The 25,966-nt window shown below is 35.7% G+C and overlaps 1 protein-coding gene across 3 annotated transcripts in view; it reads right to left on the bottom strand.

Annotated features, from left to right (window-relative positions):
• The window catches only part of SGCZ (sarcoglycan zeta), an 887,168-nt gene that overhangs the window by 62,226 nt on the left and 798,976 nt on the right, over positions 1–25,966 (bottom strand). For all 3 annotated transcript variants that reach the window (XM_065899871.1, XM_065899872.1, XM_065899873.1), the window contains one exon: positions 21,122–21,209. In XM_065899871.1, the coding sequence (XP_065755943.1) occupies positions 21,122–21,209 (88 nt within the window). The remainder of the gene's footprint in view (positions 1–21,121; positions 21,210–25,966) is intronic.

Here is a 25,966-nt window from a genome sequence, read left to right on the forward strand (position 1 = left end):
CCAATAAATCAAGCGATAATGCTTAATAAACTTAAGATGCTACAATGAAACGTTACCTTGAGTGATCACCTACACCATCCAATATAAGTCAGGATAATTCTTAGTAAAGACTGTTTTCTGCTTGTTCTCCCCTTAAGAAACTATTGCTGCTACTACTACTACTGATAGCAGGCAGCATTGCTATAGTGCTTAAAATTTGCTAAGATCTTCACTTACGTAAGCTCACTTAATTATCAAAATAATTCCGCAAGACAAGTACAATATTATCATTATGCCCATTTCACAGTTAGAAAGCTCAGGCACAGAGAGGTTAACTAACTTGATCAAATCACACAGATAGTAAATGATTGCGTGAGATTTAGACTCAGGTAGTCTGGCTCCAGAGTCCACGCTCCTCGCTCCCAGGAAACTTTGAACTGATGCTGAACTCCCAGCAGCAGCTGGGTGCCCGAGATCCTCCTCGCAGGATAAGCTGAAGCCTCAATTGCAGGGCCTTAAGGATCAGCTTCTTCCCTTCCCCCAGTCCTGTCTTCCTGCTTTTCTCATTCTCTTACATGTGTGCCTCTCAAAACCACTCCCTATATAATTTCTGCACACAGCTGGCTATCTCTGTTTTCAGGAAACCAAACACAGACACATTAAATATACTTGCATTTCTAGACATACTCTACTTGTACCAATTAGCTGGTTTATTTCTAATTTACATCACAAAGCATATCCTTAATACTACTGTGCCACTCCGAGCTCAACCTTTTAAAGTGATTCTTCATAACAAATAATGGTCAGAGTTGTGGACTTACATTGAAAATGATAAAATTCAAACCCAATCCGTTTTTCAAGTTTAAGCCTAGTTCTTCCATACACAAATTATTTCTCCAGACAAGTTAGATCATTATTTGTTACGTGAATACATCCAGAATATATTTACTAGGGGATGGGAATACCAAGGATAGAACAGAACCAATGGTAACACTGCAGTAAGTTTAGTATTCTCCTTGTTGGCAGATAAGATAGCACTGGGCAGAGGGGGGCGGGTGTAAACTACGGTGGGGGTAAAGCTGGTGGCAAAGGCATGGAAAATATCTCTAGCTCTGAAGGCTAGAAGGATGCAGAGTTCATGAGTCAGAAAAGTGCTTAGACTTTCTAATGGTGCCTTACACGGCTTTGAGCCAAAAATCACCATCACTATTTAGTATGTGTTATGTAACTTTGTGCTTCTTTAAATATGTCCATATGAAAAGGCTCAGTTATGCTAAAATAGTATTTCTTTATTTTGATTACTTTGCTTGTGTCTGCTACATAGAAAGGAAGAAAAGTATAATTTTAGATCTATTGATATTCTGCCATAGAAAAGCTTTTATTATGTTACCATAAAAATTATAAAATGACTCGAGGGAAAGAGGCACAATTAAAGAGAAAACGGAAGGAGGCCAGAAAGCCCATTAAAGATCATAATCATTATTAAATTATTTCTAACGCAACAGGATACGCTTTCCTTGAAACACTTACCAGATTCTCTTTCAAAACTATTTAGTCTTGATACCTAACTGTGACCCCACTAACATTTTCCTCCATCTGTTAAATTTCTTCACGTAAAGAAAATTCTTTGGTGTATTTTGAAAGGTACATTTGGTGTTCATCATTCTCTGTGCTCAGCCAGTGACCTCATGAACTTCTATTCGACAGTAAAGCAGCTTTGCAGTGTTTCTTTCTTTTATATTCTAAATGTAATCTCATTTGAAACGACTTATTCCTAAAAACCATGAACTATTCAACAGAGTATGTTTAATTTTCAGTAGTTGACATTGTTTGCATTCATCTCATTCCCTTTGTTATCAATATCATTTCAACACTATCTATGGTACTCATAGATAATTTCTATTTTCATTGAGCTTTAAGGGGGTTATTAAGAAGTTGAGGTATCCTATTTCGTGTCCCACTCAAACAAGTTATGGCTATTCTAAATAATAAGTTGATGGGTGAGAAAACGGAAACAGGAGCTGACTTTTGAAGGAAAGCTGATTAGTTTCATTAAAGTAAGAAAAAATTTCTAAAACTATGGAATATTAATGTTGAAAGGAAACTCAGATACCACTGCCTTTTAAAACTAAAAATGGAGGCAGATATAGATTGTTAGCTTCTTGAAAGTAGCCAGCAGTAAATTCACAATGAGTTTGAGATCAGCATGATCATCAGGTAGACACAGCAAGAATGGTTGGCTTGTTGGTTTCTTGTGATTGAGGAAAAAGAGAGAAAAAGTTAGAGGGGTTTATTTGGTAGCCATCCACATATGTGTGATAAAGGATCATATCATGTAACCTAGTTAGAAAAAGGATATAGACAGCGTAAAAACAGATAGAACAAGCTTTAGTGATGGTAGTGCCCACCGGAAACTACTTGCAAATAATTTTAGTAACTTTTTTATATCTTTATTGGAGTATAATTGCTCTACAATGTGTTATTTTCTGCTGTACAACAAAGTGAATCAGCTATATGTATACAAATATCCCCATATCTCTTCCCTCTTGTGTCTACCTCCCACCCTCCCTATCCCACCCCTCTAAATGGTCACAAAGCACCGAGCTGATCTCCCTGCTCTATGCAGCAGCTTCCCGCTAGCTGTCTATTTCACATTTGGTGGTGTATATATGTCAATATTAAGACTGAAAATGAAATGATACTAAGCTCACTTTCACTCAACAAGGAGGACTCAGTTATTTCAATACAATTAATAAGGATCTTGGCAGCAAATGCCACTTTATTATACACTTGCTGATACCTGAGAAAGAACTGTGGTTAGATCTGTACCACAGACTTTATCAAAAGTTTCCTAAAGTGATTTAACAAGACTTGAGTGACCTTGTTAACTTGATAGGACACAGACAATCTATTCCCGAGTGGCTGTATCATTCTGCATCTCCAGCATCAGAGTGTACGTGTTCCAGGAGCTCCACATTCATTCCAGCACTTGGTACTGTCAGCATCTTTTATTTCAGTAATTGCAATTATTATGGTTTATGATTCCTCAGAGCTTTTAATGTGAAAATATGTATGATTAATAGGAAATATGTATGCTTAATGTCTCAGTATATAACACTGAAGGCTTTATGCCCCAGATATATTTACCCACACTTCTCCAGTGTGGCTTAGGTTGTGAATAAATTTTGATTCCGTTAAAAGTAGTTCACAGATTGGGTGAGGAATGAGCCTGCAGGTGAGGAGAGGAAGGGGAGACAATCACAAAGACTCAAGAAGACAGAGATATGGGGAAAGGGAGCTTATTCTTTTAGAGCCGCCTGTCCCACAACCCTCCCCCGCAAAACACTTGCACAACTGGCCTGTGAATTATATCCAGTAATATTCGTAGAATGATAAAGAATGGCAAAACAATGTAAGATTAGAAATGAGAGATTTTGTTCTAGATACTGTGACATGAGAGAAGGTGAGTTCCGAAAAGTCTGAGTTGTTAACATGCTTTAATTCCTTGGGAAGGGGTAAAGGAGGATGGAATATTAAACATACATCAGACTGATGTGTTTGTGAGCGTTTAGAAAACAAAGCAGCAGGCATATGACCTCAGGATGGAAGATTCAAAACAAGCCATGCCAAAATCATTACATGAAGGGAATGTATAGGAGCAGATATTACCGATTTCAGGCAAATACAAGGCAAAATATCTAAAGATAATATTGTGGAAAGGCTGCAAGTGAATTCAAAGCTGATTAAATACTTTAACCAATGAATGTAGATTAAGGGATTGATAGTAATCTTAAGGTAGTTTTAAGACACTTTGGGAACTTTTCCTCATTACGGGAGGGTGTTGTCCAAAGTCCAATAAATACTTGGAAACAGAAGAACTGCTCTGGTTTATTTTTTCCCTTATTCCTATCCTCAATTTTCTATTCCCACTTCACTTTATTTTTCTGATGTATGCATTATCTGACTTGGAATTTCTCCAAAATAACACATAAAAATAGAGACATAATCCAAAGTGAATCTCAAGTGAAAAAAGCTAATGTAGTTGATAGACCTAGACCATCATAAGTAAGGGCCCCTGATGGTTTATCTCCCTCTATTCCATGACTGGGCAATTAGGATTGTTCTTCAGTAGTCTGGGTTTGGCTGTGATGTCATCTAAGGCCCCTAACGCTGAAGTAAATAATCTACTGTGTACAGACGGAGCCCTAAATTTTATTTAGCTTCCTACCACCAGATGTTTTCCGATAATTAGTCTCATAACCTTACATTTGTGAACCGTGTGCCCTATTAACCACATTTCCAAAGACCAACACAAAATTGGCTAACACAAAATTGCACGTTCCATAAGTCAATTACATATGAAACTCAAATACACCTGCAGTTCTGAGGTCCCACAAATGGAGCCTCATTAAAAACAAAGCTTGGCTCAGTGCATAAACTGTAGACTTGTTAATTCCAGGCAAGTCATATAGCTATAACGCTAATGAAATATCTAAAATATGAAGGCAGAAACCACTCTTTTGCTATTTTGTTTATTCTACTTTTATCCTTTAATGAGCTCTCTAATATATCATTTAAAAAATTTCATTACAACTTCTTAATATTAAAATTGAAACACTGAGCTCTAGTCATAGCATATTTTGAATAACTTTAGGTAATCATAGAATGAACAAAATGATTATCCATCTCGTCAGTGCTTTCCTCAGTATTACAAGGTTAGAAACACTTAACAAGTTCTTGCATTATATTTGTTGAAAAAATCTATATAATCTCCTTTTATCATTATATAAGGAGATGGACTGGCGTGGGAGTGCTAAGATGGAGGAGTCTGCCACTTTTACACCATTAATATTAGTAGAATTACCATATTTCATCTTATCTTCTCTCATGCCTAAATATTCAAGACTAGATTTATTTCTTTGACAACTAAGGGCATTATTACCAAAGACTATATTTTGAAATATATATTTTGCCTGAAAGGGGAGAAAGTTCAAAGACATTTTCCTGTCAATCAAAGCACTGTTATCCACTGACAATTCTAGCTGATGAACTACCCATGGTTCTGAGAAGTGGAGGCTGACACCTTGCAGGGCTGGCCTTAGAACCATAACACAGAGCACTGTTAAGTGGAGCTGGCCTAGCAGAATTGCAATGATTGACCCCAGACTAAGGCACTGAGTGCCTGGAAGAGAAGGAGGACGGAGGCCAGCACAGCACAGGGACACGACTAGCCAAACCATTCATTTCAGAAAATGGTCTAGGTTCTCCAGGAAGAAACATTCTTGGTAATTATTACTTTATTATGTTTTAAAATATAATACTTAGAAATGAAAAATTATGTTTTATACAACATACATATATGTTATAAAGTATCAATAAATGAAAAGCCATGAAAATAGACAGCTAGTGGGAAGCAGCTGCATAGCACAGGGAGATCAGCTTGGTGCTTTGTGACCACCTAGAGGGGTGGGATGGGGAGGGTGGGAGGGAGACGCAACAGGGAGTAGACATGGGGATATATGCATATGTATAGCTGATTTACTTTGTTATACAGCAGAAACTAACACACCATTGTAAAGCAATTATACTCCAATAAAGACGTTAAAAAAGAAAAGCCATGATTTCACCATAAAAAAAAAAAACAACAGAAACATTCTTGGTATGCCCTGATCCTGCACTTCTAAATATACAAATACTTGAGAGTTAAACTAAATACTTGAGACAATGCATTTTTCTCTTTTTAAGGTAATAACAAGCAGTAACTTCAAAAGGTAGTGTAATGATTCAGGCTGTTAACACATGATATAAAATACTGTGATATAATGTTTCAAAACATGTACATTATTGTCTTTTCTTCGGGCATTATAATTCTCTTTATACCTGAGTTACACCAATTTAGGGTCCTAATTTATAAGAATGCCATCTTTTTCCTAATATCACAGGCATCTATTTTCCCAAACTGATTAATTAATTAAACTAATTGGCAGTTTAATTAATATCAATGAATGAATTAATAATGAACTAAAAAATCAACAACATATTTAATCATTTAAAATGTACGTGTAATATTAATCCTAAGTGTTGTGTTGATTCAGTCTTCAAGATTTGCACAACACATTTTACATAAAATATTCATCCTTATTAAGTTGTCCCCGACTATTACAGCATTCTCTAAGTTAAAAAAAAAAAATGAGTCAATGACAAATAACATAAATTTGGTACGTGAGAATAATCTGTAACCTTCTACTTTTTGTATGTCCTACACCACATCTGCAGTCAATTAAGTGATTCCCAGGTGTTCACAGTAACTGCTTTAATGCAAGATTACATGCCACTTTAGGGGTCTTTAAATATTTATTATAAAATTCTCATCTACATTTTTCTCCCTTCATTTAGAGAAAAAACATGCTGATGTTTAGTATTGACAAAAATAAGCTGACTGCACTTGTTGAATTATTTTGTAGATTAGCTTTCATTAAAAAAAACTTTTTTTATAAGCCAAAATTTGATGAAAGAATGAAAACATAATATGCTGATTAGTTGTGCTTATTTGCATTCATCATTTAAAATGAAAAATATGTACTCATAATTTGGGGCTAAGATGTCAATAATCAACTTAGATGTCATTTTTGTCAGGAGTGTGGAATATGGGGAATTTAATGGACCAGAGGATTTATCAGCCAATTTCTTTCTTTAAAGGTAAAAAAATAATTTTTCACTTTTAGACTTGGAACAGCAAAGAACCATGGAGACAATCTCATATAATATTCCTTTTATAGATAAGGAAAATAAAACCCAGAGGTTTGGTCAAGTGTACAGAATTATTTACAGGTAGATTTAATAAAATTTACAATTACTAACATATACATAATGCGTACTATGCTCCAGGAAGTGTTCCTAGCACTTCACATATATTCACTTATTTAATTCTCACATCTGCTGTATAAGATGAGTGCTTGTATTATCCCCATGGAAGCTTGGAGAGAATGCCCTGAGTAACTTGCATAAGGTCACAGAGTTGGAAGTGATACATCTAGGATTTAGCTGGCTCCTGAATCTATGTTATTAACTATAAAAATATAATTTCTTCCTAAAACTAGTTTCTGAGGAAATTATGATTTCTAGGTGAACATACCCTTCTACAACATTTTGATATATTACATAATTCATATGATTATCTTCATAATAGTAGTAGGGAAAATTGATATATTCCTATATTTTAACGATTAATTTTCATTGAACTTATGCTCTGATTTTTTTGGTTTCTAAAACATCTCTTAGTAACTAGTCACAATAAAAATGCCTTTCTAGCAAGCATGCTTTGTGTCTGATATGCTGAAATCTTTGGATATATAGATTAACTTAAGTCTGTGGAACATTAAATACATGCTCAGTGGTTTCAACAATCTAATACACACTAAGTGTATATTAAATTCTTACTAGTAACAGTTCCCTTAAAATTATGTGATTGTACTCATTGCTTGCATTACTGAGTTTTTATTTTGCTGTGATAGGTGGCTAGCAAAGATTTTTGGAAAAGCTTCAAGACAAATTAGTTTGTAGCATATTGCATGAAATAAAATGCTCATGTGTCAGTGAAGCCTGCTGTGTGTGGCAGTAGACTTAGAAATGTTTCTTTAAAGTTGTACTGGCTTTACTTCCCAGAATTTTCCTTGTACCAGTTCTGTGGGGAGCCCTGTGTGCTGTGCTGTGTGTGTGTGTGTGTGTGTGTGTGTGTGTGTCTGTCTGTCTGTCTGTCTGTCTTGGATGTTGGGGGATGTACTGAGGTGGGCAGAGGCATCAACACAGTTAAGAGACTTAGGGTTTTCAGTTTTTACTAAAGGATGTCAATTTTATCATCGGTTCACTTTATTTCTGAAATGAAAAGAGCCAGCAAAAATCACTAACTATTTGGGCTCTCACCCCATTTGACCAATAATAAGCCTGGATGAAAGTATATGTCAATTAAGGAATATTTAAAAGACACACATATGATTTCTTGCAGATAAATCTAGATTCTCATCGTTGAATTAAGTTGAACTAGTAAACATGTTTTATTTCTTGCCCCCTACAATGATTTTATCTAACTGCATTTTGCTGTTGTGTTCTCAGCCTTCTTTAAAGCACTCTGCCAGAGTATTAGCAGACCCAATGCTTCTTTTGATATAGAGTTGCTAAAAATAGTCTACAATATGTCATCTCGATTTCTTTCTGTTAAACTATTGTAACTTTTGTTCAGTGTATGTGAGGAAAAATACCGGGTTTCCCATAAGATATTTAGATGTTTTCTCCTTAAATATAGTGGGATCATGTCATTAGTCACATTTCCCTTTACACCTTTACTACCGGAAAGGTCAATGCCGTTTAATCAATCTCTTGATAGGATACAAATAGCTTCCCTATGGATAAACAATGTACTAATTTTAACATAATTTTGTATGTTAGTCCATTTTTACTTATCTCCTTTTAAACTTAATGTATCTCAAAAGTGACTGTATCATCCTATAGACTGTATTATTCGTGTATATTGACCCCAAATGGTAAGAAAACAAATAAAAATATATTTGCCTTACAGAATCCTAATGTGAGGATTGTTTACCAAGCTCATCTTCTCTAAACAAGAATAAAACAAATTTGATTTTTAAGTGTGTAGCTGATCGACAGCCCCTGGAAAAGGCAAAGGACTGGTACTGACACCTCTCTTCGGGCACATAGGCTGCTTATATGTCCCACTCCCTGTCCAGCTCCCTCATAAATCCCCTCAGGGTGATGAAGGAAAGCGCCTCAGACTTCAGAAGAAACCACAGTTGACCCTGCTGCAGAAGCTGTCCATAACTGTTTTCATTATTATATGGTGTTTAATCCTCAAAATTTGAAATATGAAAAGAAAACTAGCACTAAATGTAAATACTTTGTTTAATTTCTTGCAAATAATATTCCTTCTTATTACATTAAGACAACCACGACTTTGGGCACTGAAGAAGTATGGAAGAAAGAAAAAATGAGGAGTTATTGATTGTAATTAAGGTTTTTATATAATTTGGTATGTCACTGATTTTTGATAAATGGAATTAAGAATATCAAAGACAATAATAGCGAGCAGTTCCTAGGAGCTAATTGATTCTCCTATATGTGTTGAGCACTCAACAAGGAAAATTATGATGACTTATGGAGATTCCATTTGAAGCATATGGTTGTGATTTTAAACACATTTTAAAAGTAAAATTTTAGAACAATGACATACAATTATTTAATACACAGTCTTAATGTTTTACTGGGATAAGGATAGACACGTCATCGTGGAACTTATCATGTTTATGACACAGGACCACATAACAGCCATGCCAGGTTGCTCAAACATCATTGTTTGTGACTGAAATTTAAATGAGCGAGGCTACCAAATAAAAAGAATTAAAAACAAAAACTAGTTCTACACATTACTATCATTTCTTGTTCAACTTTTCAATTTAACTTTCTTTTACTTTTATCCTCCAGGTATAGACTGATGACAGAAGGCATAAGAGAAGGAAAAAAAAAAAAGTATTACTTTTCAGCTATTGCTTTTTCAAAGATAAACAATGCTTTGTAATGGAATGTAAGAAAAAGCAACATATAATTTTCATACCTTAATCAAATTGGCTAAGAGTTACTGAAAACATTGTTTTGCTGAAATCAACATTTATATTGTTTAAACTACTTATGAAAGTAGTTTAAATATTTTCTATTATCGATCAATGTAATATTATTGTTAAAAAAGATAATTCATTATCTGAATCATACTGTGGGAAAGGTTATTACATTTTTAGCAAATCTAATTTTTACAGCATTAATTATCACTATTATCAGTATTATGAACAATGTCTATATCAAAACTACATGACAATATTTCATCTGCACTTCCCTAAGGAAATGATTTTTATTCTATATATCACATTGTAGCAGTTTCCTAAGAGACTATAATAAGCTTCACAATAATGGTGCATAATTCACACATTTTTATCTAAATTATTTGATGGAAATGTCCTGAAAAATATAAAATATAGTACTATCAACACATATGAACATATAACACTAAATATCACACACTGTTTTTGTCACTTATATAAAAAAGGAATGTCCTGCTAGCATAGTAATTACAGATTGAAAAATAGAAAATTTGACCTGGAGAAGGATTCTGAGAATTAAGTTCTTGTTGGTTTTCAAGGAGTCTGAACTCCTGGGATTCCGTACTTTCTTAAACTACTTCCCCCAAACAATCCAATACCTCTCTTTCAGCTTTATTCTAAGAAGAGAAATTTGTAAGAAGAAATCTAGAGTTCATTCATCTTCTCCTATGTTATTAAGGTCATAAGAAATTAGTCTTGGAGGAGCTTCAAGATGGCGGAAAAGTAAGACTTGGAGATCAACTTCCTTTCCACAAATACATCAGAAATACATCTACATGTGGAACAGCTCCTACAGAACACCCACTAGAATGCAGGCAGAAGACCTCAGACCTCCCCAAAGGCAAGAAACTCCCCACGTACCTGGGTAGGGCAAAAGAAAAAAGAAAGACAATAGAATAGGGATGGGACCGCACCAGTGGGAGGGAGCTGTGAAGGAGGAAACGTTTCCACACACTAGAAGCCCCTTCGTGGGTGGAGACTGCGGGTGGTGGAGGGGTGAAGCTTCGGAGCCACGGAGGAGAGCGCAGCCACAGTGGTGCGGAGGGCAAAGCGGAGAGATTCCCGCACAGAGGATCGGCGCCGACCGGCACTCACCAGCCGGAGAGGCTTGTCTGCTCACCCGCCGGGGTGGGCGGGGCTGGGAGCTGAGGCTCGGGCTTCGGAGGTCGGACCCCAGGGAGAGGACTGGCGGCGTGAAGACAGCCTGCGGGGTTAGTGCGCCACGGATAGCCAGGAGGGAGTCCGGGAAAAAGTCTGGAGCTGCCGAAGAGGCAAGAGACTTTTTCTTGCCTCTTTCTTTCCAGCGCCGCTTGAAGAAGCTCCAGAGACGGGCGTGAGCCGTGGCTATCAGCGCGGACCCCAGAGACGGGCATGAGGCCCTAAGGCCACTGCTGCCGCCACCAAGAAGCCTGTGTGCGAGCACAGGTCACTATCCATGCCTCCCCTCACGGAAGCCTGTGCAGCCCGCCACTGCCAGTGTCCCGGGATCCAGGGACAACTTCCCCGGGAGACTGCACGGCGCGCCTCAGGCTGGTGCAACGTCACGTCGGCCTCTGCCCCGCAGGTTCGCCCCGCATCCGTAACCCTCCCTCCCCCAGGCCTGAGTGAGCCAGAGCCCCCGAATCAGCTGCTCCTTTAACCCTGTCCTGTCTGAGCGAAGAACAGACGCCCTCAGGCGACCTACACGCAGAGGCGGGGCCAAATCCAAAGGTGAACCCCGGAGAGCTGTGCAAACAAAGAAGAGAAAGGGAAATTTCTCCTAGCAGCCTCAGGAGCAGCGGATTAAATCTCCACAATCAACTAGATGTACCCTGCATCTCTGGAATACCTGAATAGACAACGAATCATCCCACATTGAGGAGGTGGACTTTGGGAGCAAAAATATATATATATATATATATTTCCCCTTTTTCTCTTTTTGTGAGTGTGTATGTGTATGCTTCTGTGTGTGATTTTGTCTTTATAGCTTTACATTTACCATTTGTCCTAGGGTTCTGTCTGTCCGTTATTTATTTATCTATATATTTTAAAAAATGTTTTAATAATTATTTTTTATTTCAATAACTTTCTTTTATTTAGCTTTATTTTATTTTATTTTATCTCCTTTCTTTCTTCCTTTCCTTCTTTCCTCCCTCCCTCCCTCTCTCTCTCTCTCTCTCTCTCTTTCTTTCTTTTTTTCTATCTTTCTTATATTTTCTCCCTTTTATTCTGAGCTGTGTGGGTGACAGGCTCTTTGTACTCCCGCCAGGCTTCAGGGCTGTGGCTCTGAGGTGGGAGATCCAAGTTCAGGACATTGGTCCACAACAGACCTACCAGTTCCACATAACATCAAACAGCGAAAATTTCCCAGAGATCTCCATCTCTATGCCAAGACCCAGCTCCACTCAACGACCAACAAGCTACAGTGCTGGCCACCCTATGCCAAACAGCTAGCAAGACAGGAACACAACCCCACCCATTAGCATAGAGCCTGCCTAAAATCATAATAAGGCCACAGATACCCCAAAACACACCACCAGACGTGGACCTGCCCACCAGAAAGACAAGATCCAGCTTCATTCACCAGAACACCAGTCCCCTCCACCAAGAAGCCTACACAACCCACTGAACCAACCTTAGCCACTGGGGGCAGACACCAAAAACAACGGGAACTACAAACCTGCAGCCTGCGAAAAGGAGACCCCAAACACAGTAAGTTAAGCCAAATGAGAAGACAGAGAAACACACAGCAGATGAAGGAGCAAGGCAAAAACCCACCAGACCTAACAAATGAAGAGGAAATAGGCAGTCTACCTGAAAAGGAATTCAGAATAATGATAGTAGAGATGATACAAAATCTTGGAAATAGAATGGAGAAAATACAAGAAATGTTTAACAAGGACCTAGAAGAACGAAAGAGCAAACAAACAGTGATGAAAAACACAATAAATGAATTTAAAAATTATCTAGAAGGGATCAATAGCAGAATAACTGAGGCGGAAGAACGGATAAGTGACGTGGAAGATAAAACAGTGGAAATAACTACTGCAGAGCAGAATAAAGAAAAAAGAATGAAAACAATTGAAGACAGACTCAGAGACCTCTGGGACAACATTAAACATACCAACATTCGAATTATAGGGGTCCCAGAAGAAGAAGAGAAAAGGAAAGGGACTGAGAAAATACTTGAAGAGATTGTAGTTGAAAACTTCCCTAATATGGGAAAGTAAATAGTTAATCAAGTCCAGGAAGCACAGAGAGTCCCATACAGGATAAATCCAAGGAGAAACATGCCAAGACACATACTAATCAAACTATCAAAAATTAAATACAATGAAAAAATATTAAAAGCAGCAAAGGAAGAACAACAAATAACACACAAGTGAATCCCCATAAGGTTAACAGCTGATCTTTCAGAAGAAACTCTGCAAGCCAGAAGGGAGTGGCAGGACATATTTAAAGTGATGAAGGAGAAAAACATACAACCAAGATTACTCTACCCAGCAAGGATCTCATTCAGAATTGATGGAGAAATTAAAACCTTTACAGACAAGCAAAAGCTAAAAGAATTCAGCACCATCAAAGCAGCTTTACAACAAATGCTAAAGGAACTTCTCTAGGCAGGAAACACAAGAGAAGGAAAAGACCTACAATAACAAACACAAAACAATTAAGAAAATGGTAATAGGAACATATATATTGATAATTACCTTATATGTCAATGGATTAAAGGCTCCAACCAAAAGACGTAGACTGGCTGAATGTATACAAAAACAAGACCCATATATATGCTGTCTACAAGAGAACCACTTCAGACCTATGGAAAAAGATGGAAAAAGATATCCCATGCAAATGGAAATCAAAAGAAAGCTGGAGTAGCAATTGTCATATCAGACAAAATAGACTTTAAAAGAAAGACTGTTACAACAGACAAAGAAGAACACTACATAATGATCAAGGGATCGATCCAAGAAGAAGATAAAACAATTCTAAATATTTAGGCACCCAACATAGGAGCACCTCAATGCATAAGGCAAATACTAACAGCCATAAAAGGGGAAATCGACAGTAACACATTCATAGTAGGGGACTTTAACACCCCACTTTCACCAATGGACAGATCATCCAAAATGAAAATAAATAAGGAAACACAAGCTCTAAATGATACATTAAACAAGATGGACTTAATTGATATTTATAGGACATTCCATTAAAAAACAACAGAATACACATTCTTCTCAAGTGCTCATGGAACATTCTCCAGGATAGATCATATCTTGGGTCACAAATCAAGCCTTGGTAAATTTAAGAAAATTGAGGTCATATCAAGTATCTTTTCCAATCACAACACTATAAGACTAGATATTAATTACACGAAAAAATCTGTAAAACATACAAACACATGGAGGCTAAACAATACACTACTTAATAACCAAGAGATCACTGAAGAAATCAAAGAGGAAATCAAAAAATACCTAGAAACAAATGACAATGAAAACACGATGACCCAAAACCTTTGGTATGCAGCAAAAGCAGTTCTAAGAGGGAAGTTTATAGCTATACAAGCCTACCGTAAGAAACATCTCAAATAAAAAACGTAACCTTACATCTAAAGCAATTAGAGAAAAAGAAGAAAAAACCCCCAAAGTTAGCATAAGGAAAGAAATCATAAAGATCAGATCAGAAATAAATGAAAAAGAAATGAAGGAAATGATAGCAAAGATCAATAAAACTAAAAGCTGGTTCTTTGAGAAGAAAAAATTGATAAACCATTACCCAGACTCATCAAGAAGAAAAGGGAGAAGACTCAGATCAATAGAATTAGAAATGAAAAAGGAGAAGTAAAAACAGACACCGCAGAAATATAAAGGATCGTGAGAGATTACTACAAGCAACTATATGCCAATAAAATGGACAACCTGGAAGAAATGGACAAATTTTTAGAAATGCACAACCTTCCCAGACTGAACCAGGGAGAAAGAGAAAATATGAACAGACTAATCACAAGCACTGAAATTGAAACTGTGATTAAAAATCTTCCAACAGGGCTTCCCTGGTGGCGCAGTGGTTGAGAGTCCGCCTGCCAATGCAGGGGACATGGGTTCGTGCCCTGGTCCGGGAAGATCCCACGTGCCGCGGAGCGGCTGGGCCTGTGAGCCATGGCCGCTGAGCCTGTGCTCTGCAACGGGAGAGGCCACAACAGTGAGAGGCCCACGTAACGCAAAAAAAAAAAAAAAATCTTCCAACAAACAAAAGCCCAGGACCAGATGGATTCACAGGTGACTTCTTTCAAACATTTAGAAAAGAGCTAACACCCATCCCTCTCAAGCTCTTCCAAAATATAGCAGAGGGAGGAACACTGCCAAACTCATTCTATGAGGCCCCCATCACCCTGATATGAAAACCAGAAAGAAACCACAAAGAAAGAAAACTACAGGCCAACATTGCTGATGCACATAGATGCAAAAACACTAGCAAACAGAATCCAATAGCACATTAAAAGGATCATACACCATGATCAAGTGGGGTTTATCCCAAGAATGCAAGGATTCTTCAATTTACGCAAATCAATCAATGTGATACACCATATTAACAACTTGAAGAATAAAAACCATATGATGAACTCAATAGATGAAAAAGCTTTTGTCAAAATTCAACACCCATTTAGGATTAAAACCCTCCAGAAAGTAGGCATAGAGGGAACTTTCCTCAACATAATAAAGGCCATATATGACAAACCCACAGCCAACATCATCCTCAATGGTGAAAAACTGAAACCATTTCCACTAAGATCAGGAACAAGACAAGGTTGCCCACTCTCACCACTATTATTCAACATAGTTTTGGAAGTTTTAGCCACAGCAATCAGAGAAGAAAAAGATATAAAAGGAATCCAAATGGGAAAAGAAGAAGTAAAGCTGTCACTGTTTGCAGATGACATGATACTATACATAGAGAATCCAAAAGATGCTACCAGAAAACTACTAGAGCTAATCAATGAATTGGGTAAAGTAGCAGGATACAAAATTAATGCACAGAAACCTCTTGCATTCTTGTATACTAATGATGAAAAATCTGAAAGAGACATTAAGGAAACACTCCCATTTACCACTGCCACAAAAAGAATAAAATACCTGAGAATTAACCTACCTAAGGGACAAAATACCTGTATGCAGAAAATTATAAGACACTGATGAAAGAAATTAAAGATGATACAAACAGATGGAGAGATATACCATGTTTTTGGATGGGAAGAATCAACATTGTGAAAATGACTCTACTACCCAAAGCAATCTACAGATTCAATGCAATCCCTATCAAACTACCACTGGCATTTTTCACAGAACTAGATCAAAAAATTTCACAATATGTATGGAAACACAAAAGACCCTGAATAGCCAAAGCAATCTTGAGAAAGAAAAATGGAGCTGGCGGAATCAGGTTCCCTGACTTCAGACTATACTACAAAGCTACAGTAATCAAGATAGTATGGTACTGGCACAAAAACAGATATATAAATCAATGGAACAGGATAGAAAGCCCAGAGATAAACCCATGCACATATGGGCACCTTATCTCTGATAAAGGAGGCAAGAATATACAGTGGAGAAAAGACAGCCTCTTCAATATGTGGTGCTGGGAAAACTGTACAGGTATATGTAAAAGTATGTAATTAGAGCACTCCTTCACACCATACACAAAAATAAACTCAAAATGGATTCAAGACCTAAATGTAAGGCCAGACACCATCAAACTCTTAGAGGAAAACATAGGTAGAACACTCTATGACATAAACCACAGCAAGATCCATTTTGACCCACCTCCTAGAGAAATGGAAATAAAAACAAAAATAAACAAATGGGACCTAATGAAATTTATAAGCTTTTGCACCGCAAAGGAAACCATAAACAAGACGAAAACACAACCCTGAGAATCGGAGAAAATATTTGTAAATGAAGCAACTGACAAAGGATTAATCTCCAAAATTTACAAGCAGCTCATGAGGCTCAATATCAAAAAAACAAACAACCCAATCCAAAATTGGGCAGAAGACCTAAACAGACATTTCTCCAAAGAAGAAATAGATTGCCAACAAACACTTGAAAGTGTGCTCAACATCATTAATCATTAGAGAAATGCAAATCAAAACAACAATGAGATATCATTTCACACCAGTCAGAAGGGCCATCATCAAAAAAACTACAGACAATGAATGCTGGTGAGGGTGTGGAGAAAAGGGAACCCTCTTGCACTGTTGGTGGGAATGTAAATTGATACAGCCACTATGGAGAACAGTATGGAGGTTCCTTAAAAAACTAAAAATAGGGCTTTCCTGGTGGCACAGTGGTTGAGAGTCCACCCGCCAATGCAGGGGACATGGGTTCGTGCCCCAGTCTGGGAAGATCCCACATGCCGCGGAGCGCCTGGGCCCATGAGCCATGGCCACTGAGCCTGCGCATCCAGAGCCTGTGCTCCACAACGGGAGGGGCCACAACAGTGAGAGGCCCGCGTACCACAAAAACAACAACAACAACTAAAAATAGAACTACCATATGACCCAGCAATACCACTACTGGGCATATTCCCTGAGAAAACCATAATTCAAAAAGAGTCATGTACCAAAATGTTCACTGCAGCTCTATGTACAATAGCCAGGACATGGAAGCAACCTAAGTGTCCATCAACAGATGAATGGATAAAGAAGGTGTGGCACATATACAGAATGGAATATTACTCAGCCATAGAAAGAAACAAAATTGAGTTATTTGTAGTGAGGTGGATGGACCTAGAGTCTGTCATAGAGAGTGAAGCCTGGAACTTTAAGCATACAACAATATTTGTCATTTTAAAAATGTACCCGAATTCTGAAAATGTTTAGTTTACAATGAAAAAATGTGGAAAAATATTCAAAGTAAGTCAGAAAGAGAAAGACATACCGTATGGTAACACATATATATGGAATCTGAGGGAAAAAAATAGAAAGTTCATGAAGAACCTAGGGCCAAGACAGGAATAAAGACACAGACGTAGTAGAGAATGGACTTGAGGATATGAGGAGGGGGAAGGGTAAGCTGGGACAAAGTGAGAGAGCGGCATGGACATATATACACTACCAAATGTAAAATAGATAGCTAGTGGGAAGCAGCCGCATAGCACAGGGAGATCAGCTCGGTGGTTTGTGACCACCTAGAGGGGTGGGATAGGGAGGGTGGGAGGGAGGCGCAAGAGGGAGGAGATATGGGGACATAGGTATATGTATAACTGATTCACTTCGTTATAAAGTAGAAACTAACACACCATTTTAAAGCAATTATGCTCCAATAAAGATGTTAAAAATATATAAATAAAACAAATGAGAGTCAAAAAGAAATTATAGTCTTAAATTTCATAGGGAGATTCTGATATATCAGAAATTTACGTAAAGCCTGGCACTTAAAGCATACAACAATATTTGTCATTTTTAAAATTTACCGAATTTCTAAAAATGTTTCGTTTTAGTTTTGATTATGTCTGAGCTGGCATATATATAAAATATTTTCTTTGCCTTATTGGATTATAAATAATCTGGTTTCATATTCTTAGAGTGAGTTTGGATTAGAATTAACACACCGGTCTGCCTAGGCCATGGACTATAAGTATCCCTGAGAACTGGATCAGTAGGAAGGTACACTTGTAAACAAAAACAGAAGGGCAGAGTACAAGGGCAGTGGATATTTGCTTGGCTGAACAATCTTATATGTATTTTTGAGAAAAATGTTACAAGTAGCTACTGATAAGGGAAATTTTCTTTTCCCATTTACAATGAAAATAAAATGTGGAAAAATATTCAAAGTCTGTCACATTGGTAGAATTGACTATATTTTCCTAATCATGATTGACAGATTTAGGGTAGAGATTAGAATTTTTTTACCTAGACAGTGAAGAATAACTGAATTTATTTTCCATAAATATTAGTCTATTTTTCAGTAGCATATTTTTAAAAATATTGCCAAGTAATGTCATGCCTAAACTATAATCAAGACCATGCCCCTAAACAAAAACTGAAAGAATGAAAAAAAGGAAATAGGAAAAGAGGCTTAAAACAGTTACTTTATGTCAATATAATTAAAAATGAATCCTGACTGAATCCATCCATTTATCTCTTCAAATTCTACCTAAAGATAATTTTATCATGACATGATTAAAACATTATCCACACATCAGGCACACTTTCTGTGATGTGTTTTGTAGTATATCTTTGTAACAGTATTATAATCCAGCATGTATTCCTCAACTACTATCCCAGAGACACATTGGATAGAAAAGCATCATGAAATTTTTCACATGATAGCAATGTATTTGTAACTTAAGTGATACCAAAAATTACAATCACCATCATCCAAATAATAACCAATTCGAGATTTAATTGCCTAAGATTTGCAGACACTGAAATTGCCCCAATTCTTATGTATGATTCTAAATAAATGTCCGTATCTCTATTTTAGAGATGAGAAAAGTGAGTCTCCAAGAGATAATTATTGGTTTGGACTCCCATATGGTTTGACTCCAAAAATGAATACATTATCCCTGACCTACTCCCCTTTATCTACTTCTTCCTTTGTTCTCTGTATGTCTATTGAAAAATACAAAGCAGTGAAAAGATGGAGGTCACCAACAGTACACTCAGAGGACCAGGATATTAAACAGTTTTTAGCTTAAGCCTCACTGGAATAAGTATGTTTCTATCCACAGAAATAAGATGCTGCATCATTAAATAGACTTGCTTCATTTAAAACTAAGCTTAATCTTTCTCCCTAACCTATCACCCTTTCTGTTCCTCTTCATTCTTCTCTCTTTATTTTCGTGTAATTGGAAAATATTGATTCTACGTTAAAATCAACTTGGAACAGTGGTTGAAAACACAATCACAATACTATTATTCTTTATTTACTGCAGGAAAGCAGGTAGCAAAATGTAAATGGTATTTGATTATCCTTCATAAAATCAAACAGCCGCTTTGCTCAATAGGTAGTACAGTAGTTATGTAGTGATTGCATGTGACAGTGGACATTGGTATATGGTCTTTGCGTGTTCAATTTATAGGTTGGCATTTCCACTATGGACGTTTTTTTGTTTTGTTTTGTTTTTTTTAACCAAGAAAAGGATGCAGAATAAAGTTCTATCTAGCTAAAGAGTTCTCAACATTAAAAAAAAAAAATGATATGGAAAATCTGCCCAGTTTAGGCCTGTTTCTGCAGTTCCAACATAGCAATAGTAAATTGGCATAGACATTTAAATTAAGGGCCTGGTGCTTCTGAATCAGTTCTGTGTCCACAGACATACTTCTTTTCTCTAATTTTTAATCCATTTGTCTATAGCCCCCCCTTGTAATTGATATCATGTCACAAAATACTATCAAATGTAGCAATTGATAGATATCTACTGACCAACTTTTATAATGTAAATAAAATGCAAAATAAAATTTAATAATTATAATAAAATGCAACTATATTTTTTCAAAATACACATATGCCACAATGTAAGTTTCACTTTTGGCTTCATTAAAGTGAGTAACATCAAAAAGTGTTTCATATACCTAGAAATAAGTGGACAGAATCAAGTTCATGTTTATAAATCTCACATTTCATATGTCATACTCTTTTGTAATTTAATTAGAAATACTGGAAACATACATTTGCATTAGATGATGATTAATTTCTCAAGATAAGGATAACTCAGCCCTCAAAATTGCAATTTACTCTTTATAATATACTATCATACATATACAATATCAGTAAGTATTAGGTAGTTTTCCCACAGAAAAATACAGTATTTTAAAAATATTTTAGCAATTACACACAAATCAAGTCTTTGTACCATTTTACATGATTACAACTGACTTTTAATTTCCCTTTTTTCTTATAAAACTTCAGTCAAATAATAATGCCACTAACGAATCTCTAAATTAATATTTTGACAATATGAGAAAATGTTAGTAATATTTTATCATAAACTTATATTTACAACTTCTAAACCCTATAAACCTTAAGATATATATAATTTCAACATCAAATTTATAATTAATTGATCAATGTTAAGATTCTTTAGACTCAATTACTGTATTATTTTTTCTAAGTTTATAAGCAGATAATAATTAGTAAATTATTTGTTTAGAACAAATGATACATAGATGTTACATCTCATGTTTGTTTTAGCCTATTTACTATAATTTAACATATACTAGGGAGATATTGTTAGGAAAGTGGTACATTTCATAATTCAAGAGTAATAACAGCAAAATATAGGCAATTCAGTCTCACAATAACACAATGACAAGAGTAACAATGACCATAACTAGCCTATGACAAATCAAATCATGTGCAAGCTAATTGGGCTGGAATGGGATGCCTAAATATATATTAGAGAAATAATATACTTCTGCTTTTCCCAATTTAAACAACCACAGAGTTTTAAATGGAGTAAGATGGTATGAGCAATCTTTACCCCAAAGCACTCACCTACTGTCAGCTGTCCAGTTAACTGCCCCATGTGATTTCTTGCATTCACTGTTACATTCCTGTCAGACTGTAAGACCAGTGGACTATCCTGGGAAACATGTATAAAATAAAGAAATCAAATAAAAAATAGAAATATAGTCAAGATTTGATATATAAATTTATACTGCGCTTGCTTGGGTATTATTAAAATTCTATTTCTTTGTTTTCTATTAGGCAGTTATTTTAACATCCCAAACATTGGTTGAACAACATAAAAAATATGGATGCCTCATAATAACTATTTGACATAATAGGGACGTTTCCATTTTGGTAAATAGGAATTAACTACTCGATGCAAACATTTCCAACTCTACTGATGACTGCACTTCACAGTTGTAGTAACCTCTCTCCTTGTCCCCCTCCCAGTGGCACAGATGCCTGCCTTTGGAGAAATTTTAGACGCTATACAAATGGGGAAGTCACTTTTAAGCTGAACTTGCAACTTTCAGATCTCAGCTTAAATGTTACTTCCTTGAAAGTGCATCCCCTGATCACTGTAACTACAGATTCATTCAATCCCCAAACCCCCAATCTCCATTAATTTTGTTCAAAGCACTATCACAAGACAAATTTATTTTGCTAATGTATGTGTTTACTTGTTTTTTATTTGTTTCTGTCACAAGAGGAGATGTCCATGGGGCAGGGACTGTGGCAGTCACGTGTACACAATTTTATTCCCACTACTTAGCATACTGCTGAAGGAAAGCACTTACTAAGTGTTTATTGAATGGACAAATAAATTGTCATAATAAAATTGATATTACTTTATGTATCTAGATCATGGAGAAATGCTTTGTAAATCATAGGATGATTTAAGAAAGGAGGTATATAGAACAAAAGAGTATAACATTTTAGTACAAATAACCTTGGTTAGATGTTTACTTTTATCATTGATTTAGTACTTAAGAATAAAATATTTTACTGAAGACAATATCACTGCCTTAGGAACCTAGGTATTAGGTATTGCCACTACCTGTCTCAAACAAGTAACTTACAACTGGTTACATTCTCATTTTTATTATCTAAAACAAGCATGGTGATCATTTACAAATTGTCCATTCATTCATTCAACAAAAGTATTCCGAGAATAATGAATATATTGAGTGCTCACTCTGTACGATGTACAGGCTTGGAACATTTCAGGGATCAAAACATAAAACAGTACCTGTCCTCATGGAGCTCGTAATCTAGATATTGAAATTCTATGAAAATCTCCCCAATACCATCCTCAACATGTAGGTGCTTTGTCACTTCTATGTCAATGTAAATACACAAGTGCTTTCATACATGAGCCATATAAAAACTCTTTCGAGAAAACAATTTGAAATTTGTGATTTGGATATACATAATAAAGATTTTATAGTTTTTTTCCCCTAAAGTTGTTTTGTCCCTTCAGACTATATGCAAAGCACTGAGCAAAGATACACACACACACACACACACATACACAAACAAATGTTCCTTTAAAAGTGGGGTTTGCTAGTATGTCTAAATTAAGGCTTAATTTTTTAAAGTAATTTTCTGCATTTTCAAGAATAGATTTATTCTCTGAAGTGAGACACAGCTGTACAAAACCACGCTAATTTCATTCTGTCTCTTATTGCAACTCATTTATTTTTGCAACAAATCAAAAGTATTATACCTGCAGTTAAAAAAAAATCTAGTCCTTTTTGCATTGGTATTTCTAGGCTGCAGACGTTCATTTTTGAAAATATATGAAATATATTTAATTAATTCCCTCATTCCTTTCAAAGGGCGTATTCAAATTCTGTTTACAATATGGATTGTGCAGTAAGGACTATTTGCAAATAATTACAGTATACCCAGTAAGGATACTGCACAAAGAGAATGGCTAATTAAAGCACAAAAATCTTTTATTTTAAATTGGCAAAATTAAATACATGTTGCCCCTATATTTAAAGAAGGAGCTTTGAATTAAATAAAATTAATTTGAATGTTAAGAAAGAGCAGAAGCCTATAAAGCACCTCATGGTTCAAAACATTGTAAAAATATGTTGGTTGAATTTTCATTTATATATTTCAATATTTTCATGATATAACATATATGACTGTTGTTTAGATTTTTAAAAATTGATGACACTATATGCTCATATTTGAATTACTAAACATAAGTTTCTGTGAACTGTAGCATAAAAAAGCATAACCATTAGAATGTACACTATAAGAACTATGTAAGTATATTAAAATAAGTATTACTTTATTAAATATTTTAAGATGAGAGAAAAGTCCATTTTAAAAAGGCAATAAGTATTTAATTTGATTTACTAGAGAAAGAGCTCTGGGTTAGAATTGAGAGTTTCATCATCATGTCTCTTTGTTTACAACATATCAATCTTCTTTCTCTTACTCTAACCAGAGAGATCCTATTGAGGTTCTATCCCTGGCATTCTTTCCTTTTCATTACATGATTCCACCAAATTTCCCCTCTGAATTAAATTTTTGTATCTAGATTAAAATTCTACTATGGTAAAAACAGCAATCATTTTACTGACTAAAGCTATAAACATATAGCTATCAGAGGTCACAGACAATTCTTCACACTGTATTCAGGTGACATCAGTATGTTTTACTGATTTATTAAAATGTGATCAGGTGAACTGAGTCAAAATCGAGTAACTGTTGTTGGTAAACAAAATGCAATGCATGTAAGAGCATTGTTTTCACCGACGAATCACACTGTCCTTTCTGCATTATACTGATATATCACTCCGATGACATTTTTTGGGATTAGAACCATGGTGTATACATTTTAGGTCCACAGCATGACCTTTTACACAACATACACTCATATATTAATTATAACATGATTAATTAAAATATACATATGTGATAAAAATATATATGATAAGACTAAGAGCAACTCTTTCAATCAATCCTAAACAATTTATAAATCTTATCGCAAACACATTCTTAGGTGAAAATCAGTACCAAGAAATTACTTCTTACCAAAAAACTGACATTTAAGAAGGTTTCATATCTTCTTTCTTGTGTTCATTTCTCCAAAGGTCTCCATATAAGAAAATAACTTCCACTAATAAATCATTGGTTTTCACTCTTTTTAAAAAATATTCCCTCTTCATGTTTCTTTATATTATAATTCTGTGCTCCAAAACTTTGAAAGCTAGGGTCTAGTTTCAGACATTAAAATAAACATATCAATACTCCTTATGGCTTATTCTTGCTGAGAACATGAAGGGGAGAAAAGTTATCTGGTAGTATTAACTCTCAAATAGAAATAAGATTATGTAAGTCTATAAGGGTAAGTAAGTACTATTCTGCACAATATATTAGTATACGTATCTCTTTTGGAGGAAGAAAAATTTCTTCTTTGAATTCAAATATTTTTCCTCCAAAACCAAGAAATCTCCTGTAGCAGGTATTTCATAGTTTTCTGGAGCTGACCTGCATCTTGGCTGCGACTCTAGGAAATATATTTGCCTTCTTATGCTTCCCTTGAGACAAAGCAGGTAGGTAATCCAGGGAGAAAGGCAATGGTACCATTAAGGGGGCCTGAGAGCCCTCTCTTACAATTCTTTTATGCTCACATTCTTTATGCTAAGGGCCTGCTTGTCACCTTGTTAATGGTTATAGAAAAATAATGCACTGTGTCCTCATTTCGATGTTGTTGATAGGCTATGCAAGTGACTGAGGGAAGAAAAAGATCCTTTTCTTCTTATTTCTATTGTGTTCACCTTTGTTTATCATAAATATTTACTAAGGGAAAAAAGATCCTTTTCTTCTTATTTCTATTGTGTTCACCTTTGTTTATCACAAATATTTACTAAGGGCCTATGACGTGTCCAGCTGTTTGCTGGGTATGAAACAGAAAAAGGGTAGACAAACTTTCTTCTCTTATGTAGTTTAAAGCAGACAAACAATAAGCCAGGTAAATAAAAAGAGAGAGAGAATGCTACTAGTAACAAGCTGCTGTGATAGAGACTTCTCTAACAAAGTATCAGTTACACTGATGAGAAGATGCTGTGCATTTATGCACATAAGATGTCATATGTATATCAGGCACTTCAGTTTCTGACATTCCTAGGTTAACTATTAAATTGTAGTAGAAAGAGTAGTAGTGAGAAAAGCAACTAACATTTACTGGCACTTAGTCAATACCAGACATACATGTAAAGATTTAAATACTTTACATATGTGAGCTCACCTACCTTTAAAGCTTAAAGTAAAATCACCCATGAAAGAATCAGGAAATAAAGTGGTTGTAAGACAGACAGTGAACAACCCTGACTGTTTGAGTTCAAAGAGTGAGTCTGCCAACCACTGGCTTCTTGACTTGGCAAGTCAGTCAGCATCTCTCCCATGATTTCCTCATCTGTAAATAGGGTAATAATACATAATCTGTGGGCTTCTCATAAGGAATTAATAAGAACATGTATTAAAATGCTTAGATCAGTGCTTACTAGCCTTTGCTAAGGGCACTCTTAGTGTTTACTTTTATTATTTATTCCTCATTGTAATTACAGTACTCTACTAATAATAGTCTTGTCTATTATCATTCTTGTTTTACAGATGAAGAAACTTCAGCAAGGAGAGTATAAGTCACTTGCTCTAAGTCACACAGCTAATAGATAACAGGAAGTATTTGAACCCAGATATATGGGTAAAGAATCTCCCCTGTCAACTATTATGAGATACTTTGTCTCTGGTGGGTGATTACAGTCTAGGCTTTCTAAACTGCAAATATTTAAAGATTAATATTTAAAGATTAATTGAACAAAATATATTTTAAAACTCCTTTAAACATTTCAGTCTCTTAAATAAATATCT

This window comes from Phocoena phocoena, chromosome 21 (genome assembly GCF_963924675.1).
Source record: "Phocoena phocoena chromosome 21, mPhoPho1.1, whole genome shotgun sequence".
NCBI lineage: Eukaryota > Metazoa > Chordata > Mammalia > Artiodactyla > Phocoenidae > Phocoena > Phocoena phocoena.